The sequence below is a fragment of the Argentina silus genome (genome assembly GCF_951799395.1).
Source record: "Argentina silus genome assembly, chromosome: 22".
Classification (NCBI taxonomy): domain Eukaryota; kingdom Metazoa; phylum Chordata; class Actinopteri; order Argentiniformes; family Argentinidae; genus Argentina; species Argentina silus.
Window position 1 is genome coordinate 11,273,999 of NC_139676.1, and position 20,000 is coordinate 11,293,998.

At 49.3% G+C, this 20,000-nt stretch overlaps 2 protein-coding genes across 2 annotated transcripts in view; one reads left to right on the forward strand and one right to left on the reverse strand.

Moving 5' to 3' along the window:
* The window catches only part of ube2o (ubiquitin-conjugating enzyme E2O), a gene marked incomplete at its 3' end in the record, with an annotated part of 22,004 nt that extends 10,518 nt beyond the window's left edge, over positions 1-11,486 (forward strand). Inside the window, exons 2-19 of the mRNA XM_083693971.1 lie at positions 408-467; positions 1,118-1,228; positions 1,366-1,463; positions 1,617-1,680; positions 2,384-2,527; positions 2,843-2,952; positions 3,196-3,346; positions 3,522-3,624; positions 3,968-4,322; positions 5,827-5,981; positions 6,328-6,440; positions 6,877-7,008; positions 7,138-7,227; positions 7,472-8,375; positions 8,761-8,897; positions 9,066-9,269; positions 9,954-10,011; positions 10,702-11,486. Of these exons, the coding sequence (XP_083550097.1) occupies positions 408-467; positions 1,118-1,228; positions 1,366-1,463; positions 1,617-1,680; positions 2,384-2,527; positions 2,843-2,952; positions 3,196-3,346; positions 3,522-3,624; positions 3,968-4,322; positions 5,827-5,981; positions 6,328-6,440; positions 6,877-7,008; positions 7,138-7,227; positions 7,472-8,375; positions 8,761-8,897; positions 9,066-9,269; positions 9,954-10,011; positions 10,702-11,486 (3,774 nt within the window). The remainder of the gene's footprint in view (positions 1-407; positions 468-1,117; positions 1,229-1,365; positions 1,464-1,616; positions 1,681-2,383; positions 2,528-2,842; positions 2,953-3,195; positions 3,347-3,521; positions 3,625-3,967; positions 4,323-5,826; positions 5,982-6,327; positions 6,441-6,876; positions 7,009-7,137; positions 7,228-7,471; positions 8,376-8,760; positions 8,898-9,065; positions 9,270-9,953; positions 10,012-10,701) is intronic.
* Positions 11,487-17,736: 6,250 nt separating this feature from the next.
* LOC310821659 (sphingosine kinase 1-like) overlaps positions 17,737-20,000 on the reverse strand; it is a 23,221-nt gene continuing 20,957 nt past the window's right edge. Inside the window, exon 5 of the mRNA XM_083693791.1 lies at positions 17,737-20,000. This exon is cut by the window's right edge and continues 409 nt beyond it. Within this exon, the coding sequence (XP_083549917.1) occupies positions 19,500-20,000 (501 nt within the window). The 3' untranslated portion in view covers positions 17,737-19,499.

The following is a 20,000-nucleotide window of genomic DNA, read 5'->3' on the forward strand; positions in this document are numbered from 1 at the left end:
CCACATCAATCAAGGATTACCTCTGCATGCCCTTGTGTGAGACAGACAGACAGACAGACAGACAGACTGTATATAGCCCAGCCTACAACAAACAGAAATCAGCTACTTATTATCACTATTGGTGTCTGCCAGCAGAAAGACTACGGCTGTGTTTCATTGTTCCGACCAGAGTACAGAGCACCACTTAGAATGGAGCCCTCCGTTGGCCATAGATTGCCTTCTATATGGAATGCTCCTGTGGATCTTGGAACGGAGCCTGTGATTGGTTCACAGTGACAGGGACCCCGATGGCATCTTCCCTCTGCCTTCACTGTAGTGCTAAATGAGCAATGACGTTAGACCACTTCAGATATCTGTCTATCAGATATCTTCTGACACTCTCTCTCTTCTCTCTCTCTCTCTCACAGCTGAAACTTGAAGATCGATCCATCGTTATTAGAGACATGGTGCGGCGGATGAATTCCAATGTAAGTGGAGGAGCTCTCTCTCTCTCTCTCTCTGTTTCTCTCTCTCTCTCTCTCTCTCTCTGTTTCTCTCTCTCTCTCTCTCTCTCTCTCTCTGTTTCTCTCTCTCTCTCTCTCTGTTTCTCTCTCTCTCTCTCTCTGTTTCTCTCTCTCTCTCTCTCTCTCTCTCTCTCTCTCTCTCTCTCTCTCTCTCTCTCTGTTTCTCTCTCTCTCTCTCCCTCTCTCTCTCTCTCTCTCTCTCTCTCTCTCTCTGTTTCTCTCTCTCTCTCTCTCTCTCTGTTTCTCTCTCTCTTTCTCTCTCTCTATCTGTTTCTCTCTCTCTCTCTCTCTCTGTTTCTCTCTCTCTCTCTCTCTCTCTCTCATATGTTCCCGTATCACTATGTTCCTGTTAGCTACACCCCTACATGACTGGCATACCAATAGAGGACTAAGCCGTAGTGCTTAGCTCCGACAATGACAACAAAGGAGACTTTGTAGGCTGCAGTAATTGGATGGAGAACATTTGAGAGAGAGAGCTAACAACATGGAAGCTGAATGTTTGATTAAATTCTCTGTGTGTGTGTGACTCGCAAAAAGACACATTCCCGTTATGACAGATGGACTAATAAAGTTGTGTTGTTGTTGAATATTCTCTCATTCTGGGTGGTTTCCAGGACAACCAGTGCGGTATTGTGATTAACATCGACATTGAGTGTGCGGTGAAGCTCGTGGGGACCAACTGTGTCCTTTACCCCGTCAACAGCAAAGACCTGCAGCACATCTGGGTAAGAGGAGAGCCCGGTGCTTCAACAATGAACCGTTTAACACTCAAGTGTACCACTCAATTGTAAATGTAACACTTTCACACGTTATTAGCTGGGAAGCGTACCAAACTGTCGTCTGTGGTTTTTTTCCCCACCAGTCTTTTATGTATGGGGACTACATCGCCTACGACTTCTGGCTGGGGAAGGTGTACGACCTGACCAATCACATCATCCTCAAGCTGTCCAATGGAGCCAGGTTGTTTGTGTGTGTGTGTGTGTGTCTCCTTGGTGTGGTGTGACTGTGTCCTCGGTGTGGTGTTTGTGAGGTGTGTGTGTCTGTGTGTGGTGTTTGTGAGGTGTGTGTGTGAGGAGCGTGTGTGTGACAACCCCTCTCTTCTCTTCCCTGTAGGTGTTCCATGAGTGTGGAGGATGGTGCCAAGCTGTACGACGTCTGCCCTCACGTCAGCGACTCGGTAGGTTGGTGCCACCATCTTTGTTCGATACCACCCTGTCAGCCAGAGGGTGGGTGTGTGTGTGTGTGTGTGTGTGTGTGTGTGTGTGTGTGTGTGTGTGTGTGTGTGTGTGTGTGTGTGTGTGTGTGAGAGAGAGAGAGTCTGTGTGTGTGAGAGTCTGTTTGTGTGTGTGTGAGAGTCTGTCTGTGTGTGTGAGAGTCTGTTTGTCTGTGTGTGTGTGAGAGTCTGTTTGTCTGTGTGTGTGAGAGTCTGTTTGTCTGTGTGTGTGAGAGTCTGTTTGTCTGTGTGCGTCTGCGTCTGCACAGTTTGTTACAAGGCCGGGGTGAATTCCATTCAGGCTGGGGTCAATTTCAGGGAACAAATTTAAATTGAGTTGAAATGGAAGTGACCCCAAACCTCCTTGTTAAGGTTGCAGGTTGTCTGTGCTTCATACAAAGAGAGAAGGATTGTGCTTTGAAAGCCAATGCCACCTGGGCTTTCTTTTCTATCCATATTCGCTAAGATTTTTAAAATACAATACAAGAGAACAAGGGATTATCATTCAGCATTCTGCCTTTGTTCGTAACTGCCACCCAATAACATTTCCACATTTGGTGTAACCTTCACATTCTAGCACGAGGAAAAAACGTCACGCTTTTTCGCGTTGTTTTATTGAGTCGTTATTGAGATGAAGTGTCTCTCGTCTGGCGTTGTGGTTCTCCAGGGACTGTTCTTCGACGAGGCCTACGGCTTCTACCCGGGCCAGGTGCTGATTGGTCCAGCCAAGGTCTTCTCTAACGTACAGTGGCTGTCGGGGGTCAAACCTGTACTCAGCAAGAAGAGCAAGTTCAGGGTGGTCGTGGAGGAGGTAAGTGACAACCATATGATAGCGATGGTCCTTATTATGATTGGTGTTATTATGCATTTCGACTTATGATGATTGCGTTTCTCTAACGCAAAGTGCTCTGCATGGGGCGGCTCATTCCTTTCACCGTTAATGTGTCGCTCGGCACCAGGTATCAGTCAAATGTCGACACATTAAAATGTTAAATTGAAGACGCAGCTGTAGTGTTATTACCCTCCAGAGGTACGGCCCTCCATCAGCCAGTAGATCAGACAGACCTGCGGTGTGATCTCATTGGTCTAAACGCACACGTCTCTGTGTGGTCACGTGACCGTGCAGGTTCAGGTGGTGGAGCTGAAGGTGACGTGGATCACCAAGAGTTACTCCCCTAAAGGATCTGACAGCGTCTACCCCCCTGCCTCCACCATCGCACAGGAGGACCTCTGCAGGTAGCGTGCGCACACACACACACACACACACACACACACACACACACACACACTACATTTTCCACCATATAAACTATAATGAATAAGTCTTATTCAACACTATACTGAATCTTTGCTTTCTCTACCTTCGCTATGGTATTTATAGTATGGAGAGACACACTAGCAGTGTGATCTGATCTGACGTGTGTGTGTGTGTGTGTGTGTCTGTGTGTGTGTGTGTGTGTGTGTGTGTATGATCTCCAGGGTGAAGCGCCTGGGATACTACGACCACACCCAGAGGCAGCTGGGAGAGAGGGCGCTCTACGTCTTCCCCGCCAAAGGAGACACCACACGCATCACCTGTGAGGGACCGGAGGGGGCCCCCGTCCTTCCTGAGGACCCCGTGGCCAGAAGGGTGAGGTTGAGGGTGATTGAGTGAGTGTGTGTGTGTGTGTCTCTTTGTGAGAGAGAATGAATGAATGAATGAATGACCCTTATCTGTCACATCGTTTTATCCTTCTCTCTTTCTGAATACCCTTTTTATTGTTGTGTTTTTCTCTCTTCCATATTCTGTGCGTTTCTCCCGGCAGTTGAAAAGATTGTTCCGGAAGGAAGCAGGGAAGAAGGCGACAGAGAATACAGACACACAAGGTGCCAACCAGAACTCTGCGGAGAAGACCGGAAGCCCAGAGGGTACACGCCCCTTTTTTATTTTATTTATACATCTGCGCTCGTCATCAAAACATTGAATATGCAGAGTAATTTTAGCTTATACCCTCATACTGAAAACGGCTGAGCGAGCCCAAAGTTAAAACCACAAGTGAGTCGTTTCACAGTGTGTTACCATGATGTAACCTCTTGGAGGGTGTAATGCAGCTCAACCTGCCCTATTGAAATGTGCTCTTCATGCTTGGACCATCTTCTTGCTGTCCTCTCAGGTTTTCAATTTGTGGAATTTATCTGGAGTCGATGACAAAACTAAGCTTAGCTCATCGGAGGCCATCTTGTTTGTGTCTTTTTCCCCCCCCACCTCCAGTGGACCACCACACCTCCACGGAGACCCCAGACAACACAGACGCCACCTCTCAGCCCCCCCACCACCCCAACAACGGCCCCATGGGCCCCCCCGCCTCCCGGGTGGCCCAGCCCCACCCCCAACGCCTTGACGGCGGGTGGGCGGAGCCCGGAGAGCAGGACGCGGACGACGAGGGGGCGGAGGACACTGATGACACCAGCTCGATGACGTCATCGGCCAGCTCGACTGCGTCGTCCCAGAGCGGGGGTCTGGGGGCCAACAGGAAGAAGAGCATCCCTCTGTCCATCCGCAACCTGAAGAAGAAACACAAGAAGAAGAGGACCAAGTTCTCACGAGAGTTCAAGCCTGGTGACAGGTGAGATGGGACGACCTGTCAATCACCTTTCATTGGAGAAGATAGTTTTTTTGTAAAATATCAACATTTATCAGATGACTAGGTCAGGGGCCGGTCTTTTCCACCCCACCCTCTCTCTCTCTCTCTCTCTCTCTCTTTTACCTTCTACCTGCTCCTCCCTTTCTCTGATGGTCTTCCTCCATTTTCTAAGCCCATCTGTTTCTCGCTCCCTCCCTCCTTTTCCCACCACTCAACTCCCTTTGCTTCCTCTCCTCCTCCAAACTCTCTCCATAACCTCCATCTCCTCTGTCTCTTTTCTTGGCTGTTGAGAGGATGATCTGCATACAGTGCTGTAGCTCGCTGGAATTCAACATCCCCTGACAAATGCTGCGGGCCTTAACTCACACACACACACACTCACACACACGCACACACACGCACGCTATCATCATTACATACAATCTCATCATGTCCTATCCTCCGCTGTAGGCCTAAGACAGACACCCGAGACCACACACACGCACAGGCCAGAGACGGACGCCCAAGACACACACACACACACACACACACACACACACACACAGGCCAGAGACAGGACACCCAAGACCTCCCCTCCCAACTGACGCGTGTTTATCGATCCCTCTTCCGCCTCTCAGAAAATGTCCAACCTTTCTTATGAGCCCCCGATAGCTCTTTACAAACTACGATCAATCTCTGGCTGATTTCCCGGAGAACACTGGATTCCAAGCCAGTCATTATACCGTGCATGCCAGTGTGCCTTTTGCCCTTGCTTTGTGTTTTGAATTCTTACATGTCTATTTCTACTTTTCAAAGCTGTGATTCCCCCCCCCCCCCCCCCCCCCCCCACACACACTAGAATGGCCTGTGAGATCGGAGGCGGAGGGTTAAATATAGCTCAGCGAAATCACCTAGAGAGTGGCTCGCTAGCGCGGCTGATATCATGTCCGTGTCCTGTGATTGAGGGAGAAAGGGAGAGAGATGGAGATGCATGGAAGGATTGAATTATAGAGGGGGGAAAGGGGAGTGATTGAGGGAATTAGATGGGGAGCGGGAGGGAGGGAGGACGGACAGACAGAAGAGTGACAGAATGATTTAGAAGAGGAGAGGAGACAGATGGCATGGGGGAGATGGGCAGGAGGGAAACGTGAGTGACAGAGAATGAATGAGAGAGGGAGCGGGATTTGGGTGGGAGGGGGGGGGGGCAGGCAGGCAGGGGAGATGGATAGAGATGGATAGAGATAGATAGAGAGGGGGGGGGGGGGGTTGAGAGATAAGGCTATAACCAGGTCAAGGAGCGTACGGTAGCTGCCTCTCCGTGCGACCGTCTGATGCATTATCTAGCACATCCTCTTATCCAGAACAGCTCACAGCAGCTGACCCATTAGTTGCCATTATAACACGCGCCCACACACACACACACACACACACACACACTTGCCCACACACACAGACAGGCTATTCTAACCTCTACCATTTCCCTGTGCGTGTGTGTGTGGGGGGGCAGGGTGGCAGTGGAGGTGGTCTCTACGAAGACCTCTGCTGACGTCTTGTGGAAGGACGGCCGGGTGGAGACGGGGATCCGATCCAACAACCTCATACCCATCCAGCACCTGGACAACCACGAGTTCTGCCCCGGAGACTTTGTTGTGGACAAACGCCGTAAGTTGTGTGTGTGTGTGTGTGTGTGAGTGTGAATGGGGGGTCTTTGTCTAGGTGTGTGTGTACTGTACTTTATTTAGGGCATTTTCTGAAACGGTGTCTAGAAGTCTATATAAAGTGGTTTATAAAGAGAGGATATGTAGAGAGTAAACAACAAGGGAGCCATTCATCAGCCTGACGTTTTGTGTCCTTGGTGATGCATCGGGATGAACAGAGCGAGACGCTTACTTTTCTGTGTGTGTCTGTCTGCGTGTGTGTGTCTGTCTGCGTGTGTGTGTCTGTCTGCGTGTGTGTGTGTGTGTGTGTGTCTGTCTGTGTGTGTGTGTCTGCGTGTGTCGTCCTGTAGCCCAAGCCTCCCAGGACCCAGGTGTGTACGGGGTTATCCAGTCGGGAGACCACAAGGGGAGGACGTGTGCCGTGAAGTGGATCAAACTCAATGCCTCCAGCGACAATGTGGAGGTCAGTCAGGACAGTGTGTCTGTCTGTGTGTGTGTGTGTTTGTGTGTCTCTTTGTGTGTGTGTGTGTGTGTGTGTGTGTGTGTGTGTGTCTGCCGGGTTGCCATGGCGACGTGACAGCAGGCTGTTCAGTTTGTTGTATACAACACATATGAAAATGTGAGACATATTGAATATGAGAGTCGAAGGCTCTGTTGTTCTGACACTTTAAAATTACATTAGATTCTTCCACCTTCCTGCTTTCCTTGATGTTATCTCTCATCTGACAGGATTGTGTTGGTCAAAGCAGGCTTTTCACTGGATTTCCCTCACCGATACGAGTCATGTCAGATGACTGATGTCTTCAAGGGAGGACGTCTTCAGACAGGGTCTTTTGAGTCGAATAGGTGGTGGCTTTTCTTTTTTCTTTTCTCATCTTTCTTTTCTTTCTCTCCTCTAGGTGATCGGAGAGGAGGAGGACGTGAGTGTGTACGACATCGCCGACCACCCCGACTTCCACTTCCGCACCACAGACATCGTCATCAGGATCGGGAACTCTGAGAACGGGCAGTCGGCCGACTGCGAGAACGAGGTAACGGCAGAAAAAGTATGTCCTCTTTTTTTAATATTATTTTTTTATTTCTTCAATACTAAGGTGGCTTGCTGTAGGGAAATGGTGAATTGTTGTCTCTTCTGATCCCGATCCCTTCATGTCTCCTAGACGTCAGTGGGTCAGGTGTCCAGAGTGGACGTGAGCAGCAAGGTGGAGGTGGTGTGGGCCGACAACTCCATGACCGTCGTCCTGCCCCAGGTAATCATGGGAGATGTAGTCCTAATCTGTGCTTATTAGTCAGTTATTCAGTGCTGTGATATGAATTATACAAAACACTATATTTTTATTTTTGTCTTCACATATCTATAACATTCACATGAAAAGCTCAATAAATAAGAATGAGCAATACCAAATGATTGAGGACTGATTATGAAAGTTTCCATTTGCCCTCTAACCCCTCCCTCCCCTCCCTTCCCCCCTCCCCTCCCCTCCCTTCCCCCAGCACCTGTACAATGTGGAGTCAGAGATCGAGGAGACGGACTACGACTCTGTGGAGGAGACCAGCAGCGGCCTGTCCACGGAGGAGTGGGAGGACGAGAGCGACAGCTGGGAGACGGACAACGGCCTAAACGAGGACGACCAGCACCCCGCCCATGACAACAACGCCTCCACCCCCGCCCCCACCCCCACCGGCCCCGCCTCCCCCCTCATCCTCTTCCCAGAGGAGGGGGCCACCATCCCGCTAAAACCCTCTTCAGCCGGGGAAGATCCAGAGGGGGCGGTGGCGGCAGCTAGCCCGGCCGGTGGAGGAACCACCCCGGGGGGGGCAGGTGACGGCGGGGACAAGCCCAGAGAAAAGGGCACGCCACGGGGCTTCTGCGAGCTGAGGGAGGCCCTTAAGATCCTGGAGAGCCTGAAGAACATGACAGTGGAACAGCTATGGACGGGCGGTTCCCCGACCTCACCCACCGGCGCGGAGCCCACTGCTGCCACCAACAACGCAGCTAGCAGCACCGGTGCCGGGGCAACCAACGCGGCGGGGACCCCTGTGGCCGCCCCGGAGAAGCCCACCAAGGAGAAGCGCTTCCTGGACGACATCAAGAAGCTCCAGGAGAACCTGAGGAAGACCCTGGACAACGTGGCCATTGTAGAGGAGGAGAAGATGGAGGCTGTGGTGGAGGCCGGAGGGGGAGGTGGTGGTGGAGGAGGTGGAGGTGGTGGGGGAGGCACAGAGGGAGGGGAGAAAGCAAGCGAGGAGAGACCCCAACAGGAGGCGCAGACCCCTGTGGGGTGCCCGGAGTGGCCCAGCGACACGCCTGTCCTGTGCCAGCAAAGCGGGGGCAAGCCTGGGGTCACCTTCACCAGCGCCAAGGGGGAGGTGTTCTCTGTGTTGGAGTGGGCACCAGGTGAGAACCGAATCCCAGTACCAATACTTCTTAAATTGCCTTCTCCCCAACTTAACCACAAGTAGAAGGATGTGTTCGAGGGTTAGCCAGGGTTAGCTTTGTCCTAATCTCTGATCTGATCTGATTTTCAAAGTCAAAGCAAGGTTGTGTTTCCACTATGTTGTTTTAACCAATCTAACTCCTCTATGATCCGGAATCCCCCATTGCATTTAACACACTGGCCCCTATTCTCTCTTTACTTCGACCATAATAAGTTTATTACATGACTTAAGAGGTATGACGTTTTAAACGTGTCTAATTCTGTCTGATGGCCAGGGTGTGTGTGTACTGACTGATGGCCAAGGTGTGTCTGTTTATGACCATGCCTGTCTATATGTCTCCACAGAAACACACTCCGGGAAGAAGCTGGAGTTCCAGCCTGCCGAGGCCAAGAAGTTCTTCAGCACCGTGAGGAAGGAGATGGCCCTGTTGGCCACCTCCCTACCCGACGGTATCATGGTCAAGACCTTCGAGGACCGCATGGTACGCTCACACACACACCACAAGAGAGCTCTTTCAATGTGAAAAGTGAAAGTAGCCTCATAATTTAGAAAACATTGCATTAATCTACCGGTGGCTCCAGTTTTGAAGTCCCAGACATAGTGGCTCCTATGCACTAATCGAAGAGTCGTCCCCTCTCTCCCCCTATAGGACCTGTTCTCTGCCCTGATCAAGGGTCCCACGCGGACCCCGTACGAGGACGGCCTGTTCCTGTTTGACATCCAGCTGCCCAACATCTACCCGTCTGTGCCCCCGTTCTTCCGCTACCTGTCCCAGTGCAGCGGGCGCCTCAACCCCAACCTGTACGACAACGGCAAGGTCTGCGTCAGCCTGCTGGGCACCTGGATCGGAAAGGTAACCCACCTCTGACTTTTGGCCTTGAGGTGCATTTCAGTAGTCTAGAACAGTGTCTATATATACACGCAAATATACATACCGACTTTTATTTATTTATATATGTATATACAAATAAAAAACTGATATTACGTAAGTATTCAGACCCTTTACTCGGTACTTTGTTGAAGCACCTTCGGCAGCGATTATAGCCTCTCTTCTTGGGTATGATGCTACAAGCTTGGCACACCTGTATTTGGGTAGTTTCTCCCATTCTTCTCTGCAGATCCTCTCAAGCTCTGTCAGGTTGGATGGGGAGCGTCGGTGCACAGCTATTTTCAGGTCTCTCCAGAGACGTTCGATCGGGTTCAAGTCCGGGCTCTGGCTGGGCCACTCAAGGACATTCAGAGACTTGTCCCGAAGCCACTCCTGCGTTGTCTTGAATGTGTGCTTAGGGTTGTTGGAAGGTGAACCTTTGCCCCAGTCTGAGGACCTGTTCCAGAGCACTCAGGACTTCATCAAGGATCTCTCTGTACTTTGCTCCGTTCATCTTTCCCTCGATCCTGACTAGTCTCCCAGTCCCTGCCGCTGAAAAACATCCCCACAGCATGATGATGCCGTTGTGTTTTACTGTCTTAGTTAGTCATGTATGGTGCACTCTCTGTTGATTTGATTGTTCTGTCCTGATCCTCTGTCCTTCTCCAGGGCACAGAGAGGTGGACCAGCAAGTCCAGCCTGCTGCAAGTGCTCATCTCCATCCAAGGTAAGTTGCAATGGCCTCCCTAGACACACGCACACACACGACTCAACCTCCCCTCCACCCTGACCATTAGTGCGTGTGTGCATACACACACACGCACAGACACACACAAACACACAGACACACACGACTCAACCTCCTCTTCACCTTGACCCGAAGCACCCCCCCCCCCCACACAAACACACACGCACACATCTCGTCGTGTCCTCCCTGCAGCAGAAGTCTTATGTTTTATTCATGCCCTCGATCGCTCATGTCTGTGCCGGCTGCAGTGAGTGTCACCCACGATCAGCCAGGATCCCTCTCTAGCCATGCGGATGGGAGAGACGGGCAGACCTGCTGTGATCTAACCCCCTCACTCTCAGCTCACGCATTTGGAAGGAATCGTAGGATTTGTGGCTATAAAAAGATAATGGGCTTATTCATGATTTCTTTGCCATAGACGTTGTATGTTTAGGTCCTTTATAAAAGGGGTTTATGGCTGACAATTGTGATTTGAACTTTCATATGTAGGGGAGAAAGGACAAACATTTACATTTGGGTCCATTGCCCTCAATGCCTATTTATGGATCCAAATGAAGTACTAAATGTGTGTGTGTGTGTGTGTGTGTGTGTGTGTGTGTGTCTGTGTCTGTCTCTGTCTCTGTCTCTGTCTGTCTGTCTGTCTGTCTGTGTCTGTCCCCTTCCCATCAGGCTTGATCCTGGTGAACGAGCCCTACTACAACGAGGCTGGCTTCGACAGCGACCGTGGCCTGCAGGAGGGCTACGAGAACAGCCGCTGCTACAACGAGATGGCCCTCATCAAGATGGTCCAGTCCATGACCCAGCTCCTCCAGAACCCTGTGGAGGTCTTCCAGCAAGAGATCCAACAGCACTTCACCTCCAACGGCTGGAAGCTGGTCCACCGCCTGGAGGTCTGGCTGGAGCTCCACGAGTCGGCCGAGAGGGGTCCCCCGCCCCGGGTCCGGTCGTCCAGGGACAGGCCTCCCTCGGAGGAGCCCCTGGACGAGCAGCTGCCCCTGGGGTCAGGGCCCGTGGCGGTGGCCCACAGCAGCCCCAGCAAGCCCGACGAGACCGGGACGGGGACGGAGGAGGAGCTGGAGGACTCAGGGTTGAGCCCTTCTACGACCGCCGCCTCTCACGCGGAGCTGAGCCAGAACTCGGACTGTGAAGGCGCCGGTGTGACGACGTCCTCGGTACCCGAGACTGGGTCTTCCGTTGTCGTTACCATGGTACGAGGCGGCGCTTCGTCCTCGGACTTGGCCGCGTCGGGGACCGGAAGCCAGCCGGCGGTGCGGCCTAAGAAGAGGAGGAAGAGCTACCGGAGCTTCTTGCCGGAGCGGAGCGGCTACCCGGACATCGGGTTCCCCCTGTTCCCGCTGTCCAAAGGCTTTGTGAAGAGCGTTCGCGGCGTGCTGCTGCAGTACCGTGCTGCCCTGGCGAACGTCGGCATCCACGACTACATAGAGGATAAGTAAGTGCCTCCCCCCCCCCCCCAACCCCCCACCTCATCTTCCTCTTCCTCATCATCATCGACCTCCTTCGAGCTGCACTGTGTCCCTTCAGCCCCCGAACCGCCCCTCTACCCAACGCCCAACCGCTGCCCAGTGCCCATAACCCCTGTGCCATCCTCGTGCCCCTCTCCTGCCCCCCCCCCCCCCCGTTTCCACTGCCCCCCACACCCTCTAACTACTACTAGAGGAGGACAGCTGATTGTGGTGTTTCATAGGAAAAGGAAACATGTCCAAATATGGGCGTATAATGATGACGTGTGTATCTGCTCTCCTGCAGTGTCTCTACAGAGACCAGGTGTGCTCACATGGAAGGAGGAAGGGAGGTGGGGGAGGGGAGGGCGGTGTAGGAGTCGAATGGGGGATGTAGGCCACTCACTCCCCCCCTGCTCTGACCTTATGGCCCCCCCCCCTCCCACCCTACGCTATGTGGACCCCCCTGTACTGGACACTCGGAGCACTCAGGGACACACAGACAAATGAACAAGAGCCTGGACTGGAGGACAACACACCTTTTGTCCCTCCCAGGCCTCCATAGGCCTTGACTGTGGGAGGGAAGGGAGCAGAGGGAGGAGAGGGAAGCCAGGTTGGGAAAAGGAGCCATTGACTTTTCCTCTGCGTTCTCCTTTAGCTGCTGTGAGAGGGAGTGGAATTACCTGAAGGAGGGACAAAAAAAAAAAAATGGGGGTTTGCACAAATTTCCTCCCAGTCGTATCAGTTGGATCGGACGAAATGGAGACTTTCTAAAATGTTGCCATGATGTCCCGGAATCATCAGGGGTCAAAGGGCAACCGGGGTTGATTCAAATGCTGGGGTTCATCAAAGAACTACGTTTCCCAGCATGCCCAGCTCTCTGACCCTTGTAGGCACCCTTTAGCTCTACCAACCTGCACTCCAATCCAATCAAACAGACAATCTCGCCTGAGAGGTCATTCTTTGACATGTTGACGAGTGGATTTCTTTTAAAAGTAGATGTTACTGGTTGTTCGCTTTTTGCCCTTCTCTCTCGCTCGCTCTCTCACTCTCTCTCTCTCTCTCTCTTTCTTTCCACACACACACACACACACACACACACACACACACACACACACACTATAATCTGAATGTTTTAAAACTGCCCGCCACAGCATCATCACTAGACTTTCCTTGCTGGCCCGCCAATCGTTCGCACCAAAACACGCTGACAACATTGAGTGACAAGTTTACATAATCACCTCACGGAGGCTCTGGAGGTCAACCTATCCCACGCTGCTGTATAGCTCTTCTCTCTGGGGAAGTAGACCTGGCTCTATATTAGAAGGACATCTATGGGCTTTTCACACCACAGGGCTGACCAGAGCCGTTATATGATGTGCTGGCTTGAATATTTTTCATTTCTCACGGTCCTTTCCAGCACTTTTCCAGCAAATAGGGTGTGGATGTAACCAGGCCAGCCCACTAAGGCTCGGCTCAGTCCGGCCTTGTTTGTGTGTGAATTAGGGTTTCGATTAATAAATATATATATATATATACATCGGAAGCTGACATGGTCAGCTGAACACCTTTGTCACTGTGTATAAACATCCCATTGTAGCTCAGTCAAGAACTAAATGACTTTTTTTTATTTTTAAAGCCAACTTGATACAGTATATTCTATAGTTTAAGAAGGGAATCAAAGTAGCCACAGTTTGTTCCCCTCGGCAATTTCGATTGAATGATGTCATTCTCTATCTGACCTGCAGCAGAGTCATGGGGCTGGTCTTTCAGAGTGGTCCTCCAGAGCTATCCCACAATCCTCTCCCCCTCCTCCCCTCATGTATTGGTTGAATCTCAAAAGTCTTTCTTCCATCCCTTGCGTCCTCTCCCCTCACCCTCCTCTGCAAAAAAAAACTCATTCGAGGAGAAAGCCTGAGGTTCTTGTCTTCGTCAGACCTTCCCCTCAGATGCACTTTGTTTTTTTTTAAACGAGCCAAGGAGAGAGGATGCAAGGAATCGAGGAAAAAGACTTTAGGAGACTCAGCCTTTGGGTGGCCGAGGTGGGCTCATCCACTACCGCACATGACACGAGCAAACAGCGCCATCCACTCCTCCGTTCACGAGTCTCATCTCAACATGTTGCCTTACTTGAATTGTTGTTGTTGTTGTTCCTACTCTGTTCTCAGACCACATGTGTACAGATCTGCTTGTCCCACGCTTCATAGTTGATGCTGTATATTTACCAACTCACCTAGTTCCAGTGTTTCTTCTTCTCTCTGCAGAGGTTGCCCTCCGAGTGCAGATCTAGGATCGGTTTTCCTCAGACATGACACAATTGGGAGCGAAATTTAACCTGAACCCAGATCTGTTTCTTTTTTCGGGGGAGCAACCTCTGCCCACGCCCCAAGTTTAAATGGCTAAGTTAACATTACACGGCTTCAGTCAATTGTATTCCGATGTTCTTCTCAAATGTTGCGCGTTCAGCTACAGAGTTGAGTGGTTACAGGATTGCAGACTGAGTTTGGGTGTTTATAACATGCTGAAGGTTTTGATATGATCATTATTATTATGCTTGACTGTTATTTTGGATATTTTGTTTTGCCCTGACTGAACCGAAACACAGTGTTGGGTATGACTAATTGTCCCCAATATCAGAGTTCTGTCCCCAAAAACCAGGAAATATGGCACTTGTGACAACATGCCACCTGGCATAGTCATTATTTAAAAGTTTTTCCCTCATTATTTGAGTTGTTGTAACTTTATTTAAACATGCTTTGATCTGTGTTAAAAGGGTCAGTGTTATTTATGAATGCAGCGGACTATTCCCTGTGCTACCACCAGGGGGCAGTGGTTCAATTCAATATGTGCTCAGAGGCTGTATCAGAGTTACTGTGAAAGAAAGTGGCCAGATTTTATACCCCAACCCAACCTGGTTCTGAAATAGTGCTTCCTGGGCGACAAGAACTACCTGTGTTTACATTTTCTTTGTGACATCCCTTCTACGATATTACACTCTTACTTAACCAGATATTCTAGGTCAGGCATACTTTACCCCGCCTGTGCTTGCTTACCTGTGAACTAAGCTAAAGGGAGTTGCTAATCTTTTACTTGAACAAAGATCTTAAAACTGCACCAGTGTTCCTGGGTCAGAGACTACAATGGGTCGAGTACAGTGTGCCATTGTAAATCAATACGAGCAAGAGCAAAAAAAAAAAAAAAACCCTGATTGTTATGAAGAAAAGAACAGGTGAATAGGATGTCCTTGTTTTTTTTTTTCCTCTCTTTTTCTCCCGCCCCCCCCCCCCACCCCCCCTGCACCTTTTTTAAACTGACATTCCTGTACCGGGCATGGCTACCGGGCTTCCATTACTTCTCTTCCTCCTCCTTGACTTTCTTCCTATCCTCCTCCTCCCTACCCCCCCCCCCCCCTCCCTTTTTTAGCTGCCAATCATAGGCTCTTTAGACCCATTCTTTGCTCTCCTATGGCTGCAGGACTTGTAGCACGTAGCCTTGGGTGGAAATGTGACGTGTGGAGCTCCCACTCTGCTTCTCCATCACACACTTGGTATGCCTGTCCGACAGGGATCATCTGTGTACGCTCCATAGCATTTCACCCCACTGAACAGGCCCAAGACCTCCTTCCTCTCTTTTCTGTCTCTGCGTTCCCTTCCTTCCTTCCTTTTTTCCTTCTCTTCTCTTTTCTGTTCCTTACTTTCTCCACCATGGCAAAAAAAGAAAAAGAGAAAATGTGAAGCTGCAAGGCCTCGGTCTTGTAGAACCTGCAGAGGATATCAAGCACATGCTATCTACTATTTTCTGTGTATGTGTATATTATTCAGACTGCTCATTTATTATTATGATTATTATTATGATGAGATTTCCAGCCAAAGCATGTAACATGTTGCTTTAAGCCCTTCACGGGTTACACAAGACTTGACTGTATGATGTCTACATTTCCACAGTGGCCTGTATCGGTAAAAACTAATAAACTTATGATTTGTAGCCTGATTCCCACTGTACAGAAGTCATGACTTATATATAAATATATAAATACATATATATTTAACTGAAACTTGAGTTCTTAAGTGGTCATGTTGTGAATGCTTGGGGCCTATGTGTATAAATTGCTGAGTGTGTGTGATTGTTTCTTTTGTTTTTTGTTTTTTGTTTTGTTCATTTGTAATTTTTTACAGTTTCTCTTTTGTTGCGTTAAAATAACTGTATAAAGTGATGCATTAAACTTTGCAAGCAGTACCATGTTAACAAAGGTGTCGCTTGTGGTGGATTTCAGTTAGGTCAACAGAGTAGCTTGCTGTTTAAATTTCATCCCCCGCAACCCCCCCCCCCCCCCCCCCCAAAAAAAAAGCACAAAAAAAACCTGAACTTCAGATCATTAATTTTTTTATTCAAAAACAAACACTCTTGTTGAATGTTTTGGTTTTCAATCTTTTAAAAAAATTACAGACATTTGCCAAGTGGAAAAATAGAGCTCTATAAATTCAACTTCATTATCAAGTAAAGAAAGTATCAATCAATCAGATTTATCAAAAGAACAGTACCAGTATGTGTTCCCTTCACCGTAATATACACCTGAAACACACAATTAATAAGACAACAAAGTTTAGAAGCAGCAGTCAGACTTCATACAGCAATGTCTTCTACAAACCCAGCCAGCATCTTTGGGAGATGGTGATAGAAGTAGGTTGAGGATCTTTCACCAGCTTTACGGTACAACTTCAACTGCCAACATGAGGATTCTTGTGGTTTAAAAGTGTCAAAGTTTTTACAAACTGGGACACCCTTAATGGAACCCAAGTTCCTATTCTCAATCAACCAGAGTGTTTATTCAACAGGCTTGATCTCCGTCAGTAAATCACCTCATAAGGAGGTCAATGAGGACATAACGTATGAAAGGGAGAAATGAGCGGGATGGATACAGGAAGGAGAGGGGTTTTGTCACAGTGGAACCCCCATAAAGTGTCATCAATTTGTGCTCCAAGTCTCTACTGTGGCTCATCATTAGGACGCAGTTTTTTCCCTGACTAGGAAAAACCCTAGGCCCTACACATCATATACAGCACAGTACAATCCTTCTTTCACCACTAGGGGCAACATGTTTAAAGGCACGCCAAACACAGTTACACACAAGGACAGAATCATTCACTCATCATGGTAGGTAGACTTTGCATAGCGAATGGTGTAATTATCCATAGGTGCTGATCTTTTAATATGGGTAAGCTGATCCAAGATCAGCGCTTAGAGGCAACCTTGTCCCAGAGCCTTAGGAACAGACTTTTTTGTGTGTGTGTGTGTGTGTGTGTGGGGGGCTTTAAAACTAGGCTCCACAACAACAACAACTGCACACAAGTATACATGCACTCTTACAAACCATCGCCACCATATTTTCTCATTCAGTCACTCTAATGACAACTAAACATAACAAGGGTGTGTTCTGATTCACCACAGTATACTAGTACCTTCAGCACCATCGTCTTCATCATTTCCTGTGTGGTGCTTCATTGATTACCAGTATGTAAAATAAGGAAGTGCATAAAAAGGGGCAATCAGTTAATTAACAGGATGGAGTGCCAGATGTGCTTCTTCATAAGGGGATACAAATCACAACAAATCAATACTGTCTTTTTAAACATCAATGGAAGGTGCTTTCATTGTGTTAGCTGAGCTGGATATTACATCATATTTGTTTCCTTTTTTTATTTTTTTAAATATATAATTTTTGGTCTTGACTATCATGGCAGAAACATATACTCTACCTCAGACAACTGAAGGCATCAAAACACACACACACAATCATTGCACGGTCGCTAGGTAACACGTCAACATGAAACATGATGCATTCTGGGGAATTTTCGGTGGCCCAAATACGCACTCAGTCATATGGCGCAGGGCCTTCAGTTTAGAGTCTCACCACCGGTGGCTCAACACATTCTCCTACCACAGGAATACAAAGGGAAACAACATGTCTTCCTTCAATATATATTTTGATATCTGAAATATATTTATGAATATACACATATCCTTTTCTTTCACAGTGTCAGAGTTGATTATTATGTTGATTATCCTCAGTCTGTCTGTCTACGGAGGGGAATTGCGTCCTGCCAAGACCACAAGGCTGGTTTCTCATGCAGCATTTAACAAGTCAATACTTCCCTCCTCTCTCCCTCCCTCCCTCCCTCCCTTCCTCCCTCCCCTCCCCTCTTCATCTTTCCTCCCTCCCCTCCTTCCCTTCATCCCACTGGCCAATGTGCTGTTTACTCAACCAGGCTTCTCTCCTTCCTTTAAGGCAGAATATTTGTCCTCATGAGGGTTCAGTGTGTGTGTGTGTGTGTGTGTGTGTGTGTGTGTAGCTAGCTCACTTCAGGTAAACCTTTTTACATACCTTAGTCATCATTTCATAGTTCATCATTTCCTGTGGGTTAAAGCTGGATGATAAGGACACCTAGGTGCTGATGGCTGGGAGATCTCCCAGAGGGGTGTGTGTGTGTGTGTGTGTGTGTGTGTGTGTGTGTGTATGTGTGTGTGGTAGCTGCACCGGCACACAGATAGAGGACTGGGTCTACTCTGCAGAGCACTGCAGTGCCGAGAGGAGGATGGATGGATGGATGGAGGGGGGAGGATGAGGAGATTGGGAGGGGGGGGGCTACAGCCAGAGACCTGATACAGCCAATACAAAGTCATCAATCACCTAACCTGTACTGCTGCTGCTGTTTCATCTGCAGGACAAGCTTTTCAGCTACACAGGACAGGGGTGCGTTCCTCTTGTTTACTTTCAGTGTTTTAAAACTAGTGGTCCATGGTAAGAATGAGGTACACAAATCACATACAGTATCAAACGACTTGATTCTGTACTCTAGTGTATCTGTTTACAGGTGGGTGAGACTGAAGTGACCTTCCTTAAGCCTAATTCTTAAGCCTAACCCTAACCAAAACGTAATTCCAATTCGGGAAATTCCAACATGGGTTTTGCTGGTCAGGTGTGTCCCCTTCGTTGTACCCGTTTGCCTGTACAGCAGGTGTCAGGCAGCTGGTTAACTGAAGAGGCCATGGAGTTGATGAGGTGTGTCACAGCCATGGAACCACAATTCTGTTTCTACGGTCACAGCAATAATCCCATCCACAGTCAACCCATCCAATCCTATTATGGGGGGGAGGGGACAGCAAGAGCAGCCTTGGGTCAGGTCAGGGTCTAGGCCTAGGGTTTAACATAAGCCTTTGACATCTTCAAGTCTTCAACGCATGGCTCACTTTCTATTGTGGTTCATTAGTTTCGGAAAGGTCGCGAGAAAGAGTACTAAGCCCTAACGGCTTGAGTTCAACTGAGAGGGTTTGTGATGATAATGTCACTGCGACCGCTCAGCGGCTCCCGCGGCTCCCGCGGCTGCGTATCTTCCATGTTTCCACTCCGCAGAGAAAGAGCTGTGGAGAAGGCATGAGTCCAAGAGCCGTTGCATATGAGGAGATAATTCAAGTTGAGATGGCAGCACAGCTACATACCCCCCCCCGTACTGATAAATATGCCTAGCAGAGTGAGAGACTACTAGGCACTGTGTGTGTGTGTGTGTGTGTGTGTGTGTGTGTGTGTGTGCCTTGTGATTGTGGGCGGCCATCTTTGAAAAAGCCCTAACAAATTGGGGAAAGGAGATGGGGAGCATTGGTCTTGATTTAAAAAAACAAAAACAAAAACAAAAAAACATACCCATTGTGAAGTTTAGGATTTCTAACCTTGGTCTTGTATCATGGCACTTTCAATTAGATTAGATTAGGTTAGGTTCAAAGCATAAATTCTGAGGAGACGGTAGAATGTTAACCAAACCGGCTAGTTGTGCTAAGACCAACTGTTATCGACTAGCCACTCCAGCTTTCCAGTAGGCGTTCATTGGAGTGCAGACAATGCTAATGCTAGCTGTTAACGGAGCATAGCCTTCCCAGCTTTCCAAATTCCACTAGATGTTAATTATCAACTGAAAATGCTTATGCTATGCTAACAGCAGGTGCAGTTTTTAATTATCCAGTGATGAGCCTGGCCAGCCCACCATGAACCTGGGCCTGCACCGGCCCATATTCCACCACCTCTCCATCCACCGTGATGACTCCCTTGGGCGAGTAGGGCTCCAGCCTCAGCGCCCTCACCTTAGCGTACACCAGGTGTGGGCAGTTGTTAGCCAGATGTGCTCCCTTCTCCATCGCCAGGAAGAGCCGTAGCAGGGCCGTGCGCGATATACCCGCCCTGACGTAGATCAGGTGGATGAGGCCGTCCTCTAAGGCGGCGCTCGGCGCCGCAAACAAGTCCTCCGCCAGGTGAGACTGATACATGGCCAGCATGAGGACAAAGTCCTCCTCTTGGACCACCACCCAGTTGCCGGGCACCGGTTGGTCCAGGGGCACCAGGAGGGAGTCGGGGGGTCCCGGGAGGTGGGTGCGAGCGGGCGGGGCCTCGTTCTTTTTAGCTTTGTAGGCCTGGTTGTTGGAGTTGCAGGAGTTGTGGAAGGTGTGGTTTGCGTTCTG